The 14,609-nt window shown below is 40.4% G+C and overlaps 1 protein-coding gene across 2 annotated transcripts in view; it reads right to left on the minus strand.

Annotated features, from left to right (window-relative positions):
- The window catches only part of LOC130108356 (guanine nucleotide-binding protein G(s) subunit alpha-like), a 41,257-nt gene extending 27,645 nt beyond the window's left edge, over positions 1-13,612 (minus strand). The window contains exons 1-6 of one of the 2 annotated variants that reach the window (XM_056275263.1): positions 13,286-13,612; positions 10,815-10,887; positions 6,568-6,622; positions 5,828-5,947; positions 5,641-5,667; positions 769-866 (exon numbers count right to left, since the gene is read on the minus strand). In XM_056275263.1, coding sequence (XP_056131238.1) covers positions 769-866; positions 5,641-5,667; positions 5,828-5,947; positions 6,568-6,622; positions 10,815-10,887; positions 13,286-13,424 — 512 coding nt within the window. In that variant the 5' untranslated portion in view covers positions 13,425-13,612. The remainder of the gene's footprint in view (positions 1-768; positions 867-5,640; positions 5,668-5,827; positions 5,948-6,567; positions 6,623-10,814; positions 10,888-13,285) is intronic. The other variant, XM_056275264.1, reaches the window with a different exon arrangement.
- Between the last annotated feature and the right edge of the window lie 997 nt (positions 13,613-14,609).

The following is a 14,609-nucleotide window of genomic DNA, read 5'->3' on the forward strand; positions in this document are numbered from 1 at the left end:
ACGCATACACACACATGTACACTTATTTTTATACACACACACACACACACACACACACACACACACACACACACACACACACACAGGCACCAAGGCTAGTGGCTGGGTTGCTCAGCTGGACTGCTACGTGACTTTGTAAAGTGACCATGAAAACATTCCACTAATTTCTCCGAACATAAAACAAACTTGCATTGACTCAACAGGAAGCCCTATTAACCAATCGGGGGGTTCACCACAGTTTCCAAGATCACTAAACTCTAAAGTCACCCAAAATATTTCATTACTTATTTTAGTCATTTGTTTAAATATTCAATTACTGATTATGTTGTGGTAATCAAACCACTACTGATTAACATACTTGTAATAAAAGCTGATAAATTCTATCTATGCCAAACCAACATTTCCTGTCTTTTCTGCTTGCTACCAGTGCATACCATGTAGAACAAACAGGCTATCATTATCAAGGTAGCATAGCATTCATTGTCACCTCATGAACCTTGATAACTACTGCCCGAACAAACCACGCTGCAAAAAAGCAAGGCACCCAACAATACACAAGCCAGAGAGTCTGTTGTATGTGTGTTTGGGCCAAGTGTGAGACTGAAAGTGAGAGATAATTATACAAATACATAGAGAACGAAAAAGAATAAAAAATGTATTTGGGATTTTGTGCTTGTATCTTTGCTTGCACAACTACTTGTAAATCTGAGGTGTGTGTGTGTGTGGGCTTGAGTGAGAGAGCGAGAAGGGTAAAAAAAAAAGTCTTACTACTGCGCGCAGTCGATGAGCTGATACTCATTGGACCTCTCCCAGCAAGCTCGGACACCTTCATCCTGCCAGAGGAGTTTCGTATGTTCATAGAACTCCTTGAGGGGGGGGGGATAGAGAGAGAGAGAGAGCGAGATAGAGAGAGAGAGAGAGAGAGAGAGAGAGAGAGAGAGAGAGAGAGAGAGAGAGAGAGAGAGAGAGAGAGAGAAAGAGAGAGAGAGAGAGAGAGAGAGAGAGAGAGAGAGAGAGAGAGAGAGAGAGAGAGAGAGAGAGAGAGAGAGAGAGAGAGAGAGAGAAAGGCCTCGGTCAAAGCAAAGTTCACAGGTAAACATGTTGCATGTCGGCCAAACTGAGAGTAGATTTCTCCTTTTAATGCAAAACAATCATCACTTAAAACTTTTTTCACAGAGCACATTTCATACACAGAAATAAAAAGAAATAATCCTTATGTGAAGAAAATAAATAAATAAATAAAACAGGCAAACATTATCAATACAAGGGATAAGAGATCACTTGTGGTGTGTGTAGTTACTTCACACCCCGAATGTCAAGTGCATATGTGTGTGTGTGTGTGTGTGTGTGTGCTCGTATATGAGTGTATTGTGATATGGCAATAAACAATGAGGGGGCAAGTGTACTCACATATGTGTGTGTGTGTGTGTGTGTGTGTGTGTGTGTGTGTGTGTGTGTGTGTGTGTGTGTGTGTGTGTGTGCGCGCGCGTGCGCGCGCATACGTGCATGCATGTGTGTGCCTGTATGAGTCTGTGTGTGATTGTGTGTCTTTTACTAGCAAATCCGGTCAAATGGATGGGGGGAGGGCACAAGAAAACGGGAATTTTAGTCAGAAATGAATGGCTGTTAGGAGTCAAGAATTCTGACAAACTGAAAGAAATCCCCTGACGAAAATCTCATGTTGGTCAAATGCAATAAATTAGACATAGATAAACCACTACTGCTGTTGCCAGGCAGGACCTAGGATAAATACCAATCAACTTGAGAAAAGCCACATTATGTAATGTACTAGAATAGAATAAAATAGTACTAAAAAATTAAGAGGATGTTGTAACACCTTGAAGTCAAAAAATATGATATGTGTAATATAATCCACTTCTTACTGTAACTAGGACCATATCGTCAGTCCTAACTAACTGTTGCACCGGACCAGCAGACAAAAGTAATTGAAAAATGCAATTCTATTAAAAAACAAACAAAACATGACAGTAATAGTGACAAATTTGTCAGAAATGAAAAATTTTGGAGATAGTTTGCCTCATATAACGCTAGCAATACTGTCTTGAATAGACTTCACCACAAATGATCCATTTCACACAGTTGCAGATGGCAAAAAAAAAAAAAAACAAAAACAAAAAACAAAACAACAATCCGCTGCTTGCAGGTCCATTCAAGACAGGAGTAGCAGTACATTTTAATGGACACTGCTTCCCAGAGAGAACCTCCATAATAATATTAATAATAATATTAAAAAATAATGCATGCATCTATACCAGACTCTTCATGAATTAAATTTCTTCAAGTTAAAATCAGTTTGAAATGATGTAAAGGACAAACCAAACAAAAACTGACAGTAAGGCTACAATAGGAGGAGTAAGGAGCGGCCTTTTTCTCATTTGGGCTGAAAAAGAATTTGGGAGCGAGTGGTAAGTTGAGGAACGTGGGGTGGAGGGCTGTGTGGGGTCGGGGGGGGGTATGGGGGGGGGGTTACTGAGATTCCCTCTTCAGTCTGAAGATCGTGGCTCCAGGCCTATTCAGAGAGGAGGAGCAGATGAGAGGACTCTGATAGAGACAGGAAACAGAGCGGTTCATTGAGTTCACAGAGAAATGGAGAGCTTTGTACTGACACAAGGGTTGGCTGTCACTACTCGGTCCTATCGCTTTGCTGTTGGTCTTCAGTTGTTCTCATAGTGTGCGACCAGGCACAATTAACCCCTTTTACCCATAGGGTGCTACTTACATAAAACCAAGACATTGTATACTAATGATAGCATAAAAAACCCTTTGCCAGTCCTCACTGATTCAGAGGGACCTTTGTTTTAATTACCTTAAATGAATTCTGTCAACGTGTTCTCTGACCAGTGCAACATCTATATGCAAATTTCTACAAGCTTTTTTTTACCTATGTCCATAAATACTCATTATTGCGTAAATACTATTATTGTCTTTTATGCGAGTTTCAGAACTAGCAACTAGCAAGTCTAGTCCACATATAAAAAGTTCTGATTTCTTCTCATAACACGACACTGTCGAGCAGGAGCTGCAGAAGTTCCTCACATCACTGATCATTTTAATGTCTCAGCACCTTGCCTGCCTTCCCCACAATGTAAAGGTCACAATGTCGTTTAACCGCTACCATGTCTGTAGATTTGATTCCCTGCCATTAAGCTTTTACCTCACATTGGAAGGACAATACATAAAAATGGGAATAAAATAAAAATCTTAATGGTAGAAAAATCCATATTATATTCAGATCCTCCTACAGGAACACAAGTTACTGATAATAACCAACGTAAACAACTTGATTATAAACTCTTGGTTAGATGCTTATAACCTTTGCAATGATTAATTTACAAAAAGAAAACCTAACAACTGCTAATACAAGAGGAGTTTAGGATATAACACAATGACAGAAAATGGTGCTCAAATAATGAATAATAAAAACTCAGTTTTTAAAAAAAGTGAATAATTAGTCCTCACTTTCAGACAGAGTTAATTAAGTCTGTAACATTTTGCCCGGTAGAATATTTTAAAAGGGAAAATGATTTCAGGTTATTTTTTTTGTTTAGGAAATTTTAATAGAGATGATACGACTATGGAGAGTCAACCCAGGCTTCATTCGGATTCTCTCCCACTTCCCTTTCTCTCTCTGTCTCCTTCCCAGAGGTAGAGTCAACCAGTTCAACTGGTTTCCAGTAGGCCCCAAGGCCAGGAAAGAGAGAGAGAAAAGCGGGCAGGTCCGAGGAGAGAGGACGAGGCTGGGCCAATCACATAGTTTTCTGTTCTATTCTATCCTCATCCCACACTACCAACCATCCATTTATTTAATGAAGGCATGAGGCAAATTCAAAGCTCAAATACATCACTTTTTACAGGAAATTATGTTTTGTTAGTAGATACCTGAAGAAACCAGTCATCAATGTACCGCTATCTCTACCATCAATGACAATTCTACAGTAACACACACACACACACACATATCCTCTTCACCCCACCCTTCATAAAAAGAGAGAGCTCATTCAAAGGTATTAAATAAAACTCTTAGCTAATGCTATCCTTTTTTCTTTCTTTTTTGTAAAGACACTGTGGATCTTTCTTTTGTTTGATTCCTAGGAAAATTGGTGGAAGTCAAGTGACTGTCAGCCCGAGGGAAGGGTCAGCTGGAGATAGACCCGCATAACAAACTTGCCATGACGTAACACAGATAATATCAGGAGACGGCCTTTTGCTTACACACAAATACACACACTATTAACTGGAAAAACTTTGTTTCTCAAAGCCTAAGCTATGAGATGGGAATTGTGCCTTAAAACCTCAGGAAAGACGGAAAGGTCTTCCTACATGTAACCTCTGACTGACCAGAGACAATTAAAGGGATTGCATCAAGTTGAGCCATGACATGGTGATCACAGACTGAGCATAAGTAAGTCTTATTCAAAAGTGTTAAAAGTTTCATCGTGAACAAGACTGAACAGACCAAAGTAGTATACTAGATCTCTTTTATATATAAAGTCATTACTGATCCTAAACTGTAATGACATACACTGTTTTTCAATAGCCCGCCAGGATTTAGCAGGTCCTGGCTAGTGAAGTTGACCGGGTGGAAGGCTGACCAGTGTGAAAACTCATATCCACAGCATTAACATATGCATGTTGGACAAAGACTATACCAAACCAAATCACCACACAATCCAATAAATGCAAATTTCTTATGCATAAGTGGACCCTGTAAGACTTAAATCCCTAACCCTGGCGGTTTGAGGTGCCATGCTCCACCCATAGAACTAGAAACACCTCTGCGACAGTGCCATGAATAAGGAAAACCCAAGCTCTAGCTCAACATTTTTCAAAGACTCCATCAGGACGCAAAGGTCATTGGTGGGAAGGGTGAAATGGGTCCATAAATTACTCTGAAGTCACTGGTATCTATAGTTACTGGCAAGACAGTGCTGCCAAGTCCCACCAATATAAAGCAGGCTGAAAAAAACCTGGTGCTCTTGCAAGTACCTAGGAAACTAGCAACTACTAGTAAACACTGCTGAACCTTTACAGAATTAGCCTCTGTGATAACCTGTAATAACTTTTGAATAAGGACAAATCAACACATAAAAAAGAAGTGCAAAACACTTTTGGCTCTGTCGTAGAGCCATTTCAGGCTTGTGGTGAGATCCTAAAAGCTTGGCCTTTTCCAGAATTAGAGGGCAGCTAAGGGGGAATCCCTCTGACTGTCTCTGTGTTTCAGGAGGAAAAGTCCCACCAGACCCATTTAGGGTTATTACAGATAATCAGTGTTAATAGGCAGCATGGATCTCTCAGGTGAGTGGCTCAGTCAATCGACAGCATCCCCAGAGGCGGCATACCTGCTAATTACTGAGCCACCCAGCAAACAGGCCAGACAGACTCAAACAAGCAGCACACTCACCTGCAACACACAACTCTGGCTGTCTCTACATAGTGTAAGCTAACTAGTGATGCTGCCGCACTTCCAGCGGCTTCCTGCACCTTTTCCGCACTTTCACATGTGCATAATTTGCATGGCCGGTTTAGCAAAATTACACTACTACAAATGACCAAAGGACTGAACAGCTCCAGCAGTTGGAGAATTTATCATGAAGTGGCTCTGGTAACAAGAAGAATTACCTTGTTAATAAGATGTTTTTCACGGATCTGCAGATGAAAGAACACAAAAGTGGTTGTTGTTGGGAGAAAAAAAAGCACCTGTAATTTCCTGATGGAGTCTAACTGCCGTCTCCAGTTAAGCTCTCCCAAAATATGACGAGAGGTCAGAGTGCCAATTTATCATAACAGAAAAGGAGCCACTACTTACCGATGGGAATTCGAAATCCTTCCGGTTCACTAAGTTTAGGACGTAATTGATTCGGTGCTGGTTTGCTGGGCAGGCTAACTGGCACGGAGGTGTGAGCGTACTCATGGCAGTCACAATCGTCTGCATGGAGGAAACAGAGGAAAATGGCAAATTCATTCACATGCCTACCGACAAAGACGCAGTTCTTTAAAAAGTACAACATGGTTTCAATATATTCTTCATTCATACATTATATACCTTTCCAGACGTTTTTGATATTGTGGCCTTATCGTTGTTCTAAAGCCGTTTATCGCCTTGGATTCTGGCCCAATTAAATCCAACATGATATAGAATTATATTCCAAAATGCTTTTCATCCATTTTGAGAAAAATGTTGAATGAACTTAATTAAGGGTACTCAAGGACAGATCTGATTGCATCCTCTAAAATAATATCAGTTTGTCAGCAAAGCTCTATAATTTCTTGGAGATTTATACCAGCAGTCTGGTCTTGGTTGATCTCAGTTGTTTTCATTTATTGGATTACATGTTGCGCAATGAGACAGTTGCAGTGTGGTTCCTAAACGTTTGCCAAAATTTCTCCCAAATTTTCAGCATTTTTCCATTATTAAAAAAACAAAAAAAACAGCAAGCGCTTTTTTTTCCTCCATTCTTTTTAAGTGTGCTTCAAAACCCTGGGGCAAGCTTTAAAAAAAAAACTGTTGACAACGGCGGAAAATGAATGACAGCAGTCACTTCTTACCTCTATAGCCTCTTTAATGTTGTTTTTGATGTCATGGATTTTCTGCTTTTTCTCCCTGTGCAGAATGAGAGGATAGCAGTTAGGAGCATTATTTCAGTAAATTTTCCCACAATTATCAGGATTTGAGAGGAGGAAACCACATTGAATCGAGCTGGAGGATAAGAGAGACGATGAATACAGTTAATCGTGTTTTTCAAGATGCCTAAAGAAATGGCTCAATGGGGGACCGGCAGAAACCTTTCATAGAGTTGGCAAAAGCTATAGGATGGTCCTTATTTGATAGATAAGAATAATCACAAATAAAGTGTTTCTGATTCTTATTCTATTTGAGCTCAGATATCAACAGTAAGTGTGCAAACTGTTTGCAAAAATCCTACACATATCGAGCTAAATAACAGCAAAATGGACAAATGTTTGAGTTAGTATTTGTTGGATTGAAGAGGGTGTGAGGTGTATTAAACAAGCTTCTCTCTGAGCTGTTGATGGGACTGTGAAGGGGAAATACTATATCAGACATGTATCTGGGCTGTGTACAGTGTACATAAACCTTGACTTTGCACACCTGATACAACTTGAAAATTTTGAATATTAGCTGATATACAGTGAGTATACCAGTTTTTGACTAAATATAAGCAAATGAAGCAGATTTTTTTATATTAAAAATGGTGGAGCATAAAATAGGGGCTGGGTAATAATATTATAAAATAACATTATCTAGGAATGTCCCAATCAAGCTTCTTTTTTTTTTGCCTTTGACCCAATCAGTCATTTAATATTAAGTGCTGACACCAATTCCTGACTTGTATTTTTTTTTTGCACAATACAGCTGCACAGTGCATACTTTGAGTAATATAACCAATCCAGTTTAGTTAAGATATGCTTGACAAGTTGGTTTTCAGCAGTACGAAACAGCATAGTACCTGTACTCACTTGTAATTGTGGCTGTCGCTGATACTAAATACACAGGATGGTGTAAATCCAGCAGACACACTTAGCTTGAAGTTGATTTAAATCTTGCAATACGTTTCAGAAAATGAGATTTGTAATTTCTCTGACTGTGTTTATGAAACAACCTTAGACCTTCTTGCACGATTCAAATCCTGGGATGACTTCTTCTGTACGATCATGTAGACATGAGATGATCTCAATATCCCAGTATTTCAGAGCAAATGCAAAGCATGGCCAGCAACCTGTGTTGTGCGTGTGTGCCGCAGTTATAGGAAATGAGGGTGTAGTACTTCGCTGTATGTTTTGTCGACAATACGATTCAATCTAGGACCTGCCCTGTGGTATGGAGACTACCCTTTCTACCAAGAATGATTGATCAATCCAACAGCACTAACCTTGACACAACTTTTTTTTTTTTAAGTGAAGGATTTCAAATTACTGGGCTATCTCTGAATTATTATCTTTTGGTGACTTGTTCCAAGGCAAATCATGGGGAAAAGGAGAGAGCCCTAACTCATAAGGACATCGTCGCACCACAACTTGTTGCTGTCATCCAGTTAAGTACAGCCAAACTTTATTTATAAAGTGCACCTCATGCAGAAAACATCACCATGTGCCTTCTGAAGTAGAGAAGAACAAATAGAAGTAAAATGATTCAAATACAAAAAAGAAAACTTAAGGTTGTTTAAGGATGGCCTGAAGAACATTAATACATTGCTAGTCTCATAAGGAAACAAGAGAGTGGAATACGATCCACTGTCCACTAACATTGTGTCAAATCAATAAGACACAGCAGGAAAAGATGGACTAGGTGGCTGCAAATAGATGAAGTGGGTACAAGAATATTTTTGGGAGGGGGTACTGGTATATTTTATGGTTTCAACTGACTAAGTCACCATAATTCCCCATGGGTGTTTAAGTTTAGACAAACTGTGCAGTTTCACAAAGTCAATCCAAAGTGTTAAAGCAGAGGCTCCAGGTTAAACAATCATCTTGAATGTTGAGCTTTCCGGCTATTGGGGAGATATAATATGAGATATGATGACCGATTTGTCTTATGAGACCAAATTGTAAACCAAGCTGTGTTACCCTGTGACGTATCCAAGATTTGGGCACACTGAACAGAACTTCAAATGGGGTGAGATCAATCAGGTTATTATCTCCTGATATGGGGATGATGATAATAATAACAATATGTTTGATCATTATATCAATGATCTCACGTATAATATTGTCATCGTCTGTTTTCCTCAAGCATCTCCCTCTCTTGGCCCTTCATTCTTTCCTCATGCCAGCCAAGATTAGGAGCGACCCCAGTGTGACTGTGAAGAGGGAGCCTACATTCCTCACACTGGGTTCTCTGCTGAAAAACGGCCTTTTTTCAAAATGCACTGCCATACCGATCTCTTCTCACCTCCGCCGTACTACTCTCATGCAATCCACTCTTCTCCTCCCTTCCTCTAATCCCTTTCGTCCAATATTCTGTCACTACCCATCCTCTCCCTCTGTCCTTATCCACCTCTCCCACCACCTAGTACTGACTGGCACTGCCTGCCAGGGGGAGGGAATCCAAAGTTAGGTGGGGAAAAAAAAGTTAGTTCGATCCAAGTGCAACAAAACCCCAGAGTACAATGGACTCATGGGCCTATGGTGGATTGGTCATTACAACAAGGTGTCTGGGTCTATGGGAGCGTCTGTTTCGACATGCCCCCAAAATAAGCACATGATTATGCTCATACCCCAAATGCTTTCTAGGAAATGAATGATCAGGAAGAGAAAAATGTGACTTTGTTTCCATTGTATCAACTTGGGAAGTCTGGGAAATTATCATGAGATGGATCAGGTTAAAAATCAGAAGCACTGTTTTTCTGGGGGGAAAAAGCAACTGAATGCATTTTCCTGGAATTCTGTTTTTTTTTAATATAATTTCTTAATTCCCCCAAGGGGTAAATCCTCTTCTGGGCAGCCAGCTAGTTCAGTGCCACTGGAGCACACAGGGTTAACCGTTATATGCTCAAGGATAATTTTACAAATATCAAACTTGGGGCGCAAAGTCTGAGGATGCCCTCCCTAAGCACAGGGCCACCACTTTGCATTTTTACTCCAAAACAGTAGAACTCATTTTCTAGCTTGTTTAACATCAAACTTTTTGTCATTTGTCAAAATATCTGATCTCTTAAGGACAATTTGTCAGCCATGAAAAATCCCTGCAATGCCTGACTGTGGCACAGTGAAAACTTCAGTAACATCAAAACTTTGAGAAACTCTTATCTTCACGAATAAATGTATAAAGTTGATGTGCTGAATTTTTCACACCTATTTTCAATGAGTAGAAATTAAGTGGGTCATGGACTGATGAAACATCAAAATATGTGAATTAACATAACCCAACCGAGATCGCGATCTTATATAAATCCATGAAAATAAGGGGGGGGGGTTAGCAAAACTGTATACTTTGAAGCCTAAAACATGGCTTTTACTTAAGAGCTGGAATCCTTTTAAATTTTGGAAGTCAAGGGGCTCATTTTGAGAATGCACATTATGTCAGTCTGAGGCACGACATCTGATCAATATCTACACATCTGCAATTCTTGAACAGAGCTGGTAACCTGAAAATCAAGACTATATCATCTCTATTTCTAAACAACATGAGTTGCTCTATTCCCAGAAGAAAAAAAAAATGTTTGCATGAGGGGTGTCGGGTGTTTGTTTTTTGCTGTTATACAAATGTGTTCTGAAATTTGACATCTGAATCATCTTCATATTAGGGTAGAGTGATGTACCGCCTAAGCATCTTTTCTGTCTTTTCCAGTTCATAATCAATGCAGCTGCATACAATTTTCACATTAAATTTAGGGCTATAGAAGACACTCAGTAATGTGCAATGTCCTGTGACCAAACTGCCGCCCCAGTCATGGGAATAACACATGAAATGGTCATGATAATGCAGTCATAGCTTTTTGCTTCAACTTGTGAGAGAGACAACAGAAGAAGCACCATCAAAGCTATCCCTCTAGCTTCAAAACATGACACGGTGATTTCAGAGAAAACATTTTAAGAGTGGATGCTACGTACTGCAAGTCATGTAAAGTTTATTTGTATAGCCCTAAATCACGCTGAATTCAACGGCACTGAATTAAAAAAAAAATGAAAAAAAAACTACTTGCAAGATGTTGGGATTTCCCCCCCCCCCTCTGGACTCTAAAAACTATTTCCATTTCGAGTGACCCCAAACGGTGCAAATAAAAACTGGAAAACACTGCTTGTAGTGTTAAAATGTGAAGGAAACCGACACTTACTCTGCATTGAAGCCATTTACGTGCAATATTCGCATCTGTTTGACTATCGTGCTTTTCCCAGATTCACCAGCCCCTGAAAGGCAGAGACAACATGGAGAAATCTGTTAAAAGATGTACAAGACATGTACAAGACAAAAATTTTATGTGGCAGCAACTAAAACAACATGGGCTCCCAAGCAGGGCAGCGATCAGACTGAGCCTAAAACAAAATGGTTAAAAAAATGTTCGTTATTGAAGACTCACTGCTGAAATAAATAGTTAAACCAAACTTCCTACTTACAAAGGCTTAATGTGGGTTTGGAATACCAGCCCTCATAGGAGTCAGGTATTAGCGTTGTGCCAGTAAGGAAGAAGTTAAGAGAATAAGTTTATACTTAAACGTCATTGCTAGAGCCTTTTTGTTAAGATTATTTGTGGTTCAAAGGTCTTTTGCTGCAGTCTTTGTAGCTGAGCCCTATCCCAAATTCTGTTCTATATTGAATTTGGGGTACAAGGTAAGTTCTGGATTATGCTGTGTATGTTGCTCAAAAGTATCCTTTAAAGTAGCTATCAGTAATTTTAATTTAGAACACTTATCATAATATTTATCAAACTCTTTCTTCAAACTTGCTACATCTCGACAGCTATCCTGTAAGTAGATGCACTGAGAAAAAACCTGGTCTTTGTGGCCATCCTAGATGCTGCAAACCGAGAAGGAAAATTTTCTGTGTACGCGTTCCTTATCAGCCAATCAGGCGAGTTCTTTGCAAGGCGATGTCTCTAGTGGTCCCTACTTGCTGCCAATCAGTTTTTGTGGTCACGAAGCTCCTGTCAGGGCAGACATGAGGGCACAGAGGGGGTGGACTATTCTGCAGGATGTTTTCAGAATATAGCTAGCTCTTGCTAACTTCCACCCTGGATCACTTACTTAGAAATTTGAAGGCACTTTACGCAGTTCCTTCAAACTTCTGATTAACAAACGCTAATGATTTTAACTGGTGTTGGGACTGGCACTCTTTGTAAGTCTAAACAATTTTGGAGAGGCATGAGCAAGATGGTGTGACCACAGTGCATCTAATTAGAGGGAAAGGTGGAGGGAGCTACAACCATCTTGCTTGTTCCTATCTTTTCCTTTAACATGTCAGAGGGACTTTAAGCATCAAGGAGAGAGTGGGACAAAGTAGGTTAACTATTAGACATGATCAGTTCAAAGTATTGGCTCAGTGTGTTTTTCATATGGTAATAACGAGTTCCCAACAAGGACAGTTGGTAGAGAACATGTAAAGCCTCAAAAAGACTGCAAAGCAATGAGAAAATGTCTCATCTATAACTCTGCCATTGACTCAGACTCTTAATGTATATGTAGCATGCTGCCATCTAATACCCATCAATTCCTCATCCATGGATAAAACTTTTACATTGTTACACATAGGTCATAGAGGAGGAAAAGGACATTTACTAATTGTGTCAACAGTCCTTGTAAACTGAAAATGGTAGAGGGCCAGGCAGTTTAGCCTCCTATCATGGACATACAGTACAGGTACATGATCAGGTTAGTTATCCAGTGGAAAATTTCAAAATAAGTGCACCTACCCAAGATCAATTTCCCTTAGATTACAATGAATGAGATAGCCATTCAACTGAATCTGACTAGAACCCTAACTGTTTTCCCTTACTTGGCGAGTCTTGAATACCACATTGGCCAAATATGTTGGCACATGGGCCCAATGAAAAAGCCTTGGAAAGCTCATTGAATAAAAACTATGAAATAAATATTTCTTTCAGCATCTGCAGCAACTTCAAATCTTTGTACAGGGCGACTAAGCCCTGTGTAAAGAAGATCATGTGAAGATGCCATCTTTGTAGGCATTGAGGATGAACAACCGCATCAAACATGAGGCCTGTGGGTTAAAATACTTGCAGGTTTAGCTGTAACTGGGCAATCTCTGCAATATCTACACATCACACACACTCAACTGTTAGTCACTCTTATGGTGTGCTGTCAAATATTCGATGGGGAGAGAGAAACAATCACGCAAACCCATGGGCGGTCTTAAGGCCTATGTGATGTCCCTCACCCTCGAGTATATGTTGGTGTCAACCGTTTCATGTTCATGTTCTGTGAGCAGTGCAGTAGATGGACGTGCATTTTGTCCTTTGTGAGGACTCGATTACTTAAGCAGTTGGAACAATGTAATAAAACGTAATTACACAACATGTGCACCATTATCGCAGCTATACTAATGTAAGGAAGTTTTAAGTAAACATTGAAAAAGAGAATACTTGTGACATACAGTTGTGTGAAAACCTAGACACTGTTAAACAGCAATGTGAAAACATGATCCATTTGCCGAAGGGAATTCAGCACAAATAATGTGACTTTGATGCTGCAAAATAACAACAGGCCTTTCTGAGACACACTGTGTGCGCACAAACAATAAACTGTGAATTGTTCTGGCTTGAGTGAAAGCAGCAATTTTGCAGAAACCTACCTAACAGTAGTAGCCGGTGAGTTGCCCGGTATATCTGTTTGTCTTTCTGAAGCTGTTTCTCTATCTTTTTGTTTGCTTCCCTCTGTGCCTTCTCCTCATTTCGTTGGTCTTCGGTTTTACTATTGCCAAGACAACCCATCTTCCCAAAAACACCACCAGTGAAAAGGTTCGAGGGAAGGGCGGGAGGGTGGTTACTTGGATGAATAAATAATTTCAAATACCCAGATTGGCCCAAGAGAACACCTGGCTCAGGATAGGTGACATTTATGTTGCCAGATGCAAATTGCAAATTAAACGAATGTGACCTGAAGAGATGATGGGGGGGGAAAGGGGGGAGGAGGAGGAGGAAGAGGGGGGGCACTCCACTGACTGTATAGGTACACACACCACCAATTTGGTATATATAAATATAAATATAAGTATGACTGCTAATTTATAGGACTCATTCAAAGGGAGCAGAGCGCTGGTGCTAATGACGACAGCCGGGCCGCCCTTGTCTCAGACGGCTTGGTTCCTGTGTTTCCACTGTAAATCCGCAATGAAGTCATCAAGGTTGATATGAACGTGAAATCGTCGGCGCTCCCAAGTGTCTACATGAATGACTTCGCGTCGGGGTCCCCACGACGTGTAGCTCTGTAAAACACAACACAGATGTAGTATTTCAGCAAACGTCTCCTCCAGAGCCCATGTTCGGCACAACACGGACCGACTGCCATTCAATTCATTTCCATTTACATCGAAGGCCCTGGTGTTCGCCTTTTTCTCCGCCGTCTCTGCGATCCGTCCAACCTAAGCCGAAACGAGCGAAGCACACATATATATATACAGCTTTACAAGTGTGGACGAGAAATTAAAAAAATATATTTTCCCATTAATATGACGGCAACGTGAATCGCCAGGCTTGTACACCGAGCGTCTTTCTTCTAACCCGACGTCTTTCGCCTCCGTCACATTATAGCGTGTTTCTCCACAGCGTGAGCTTATCAATGATAATATTCCGTTTTATCGGCTTATTTCCTCTCTTCGGTCACAGATGCGGCGGCGGCTGCTTCTTCTTTTTGAGGGGTACGACCAGACCAGAGAGGCCCTTCGTCTTTTTTTTTTCTTTTTCTTTTTTTGCTCCTTTGCTTTGCCGCTGTAATTTGTATTTCTCTTCACATCGAAAAGGCTCTCCGGACGAATAAAGGCTCTGTTAAGATGTCCTTGAATACAACGCGGTATCCTTCGCGCCGAGATACCGGTGGAAATCCAGAGCTATTCCCCCCGTTTCGCGCAGGTACAGCCCCGCTGTCAGTCTCTCTCGCTTTTTGTATTCCTTGTGAAT

Source organism: Lampris incognitus, chromosome 2 (genome assembly GCF_029633865.1).
Source record: "Lampris incognitus isolate fLamInc1 chromosome 2, fLamInc1.hap2, whole genome shotgun sequence".
Lineage (NCBI taxonomy): Eukaryota > Metazoa > Chordata > Actinopteri > Lampriformes > Lampridae > Lampris > Lampris incognitus.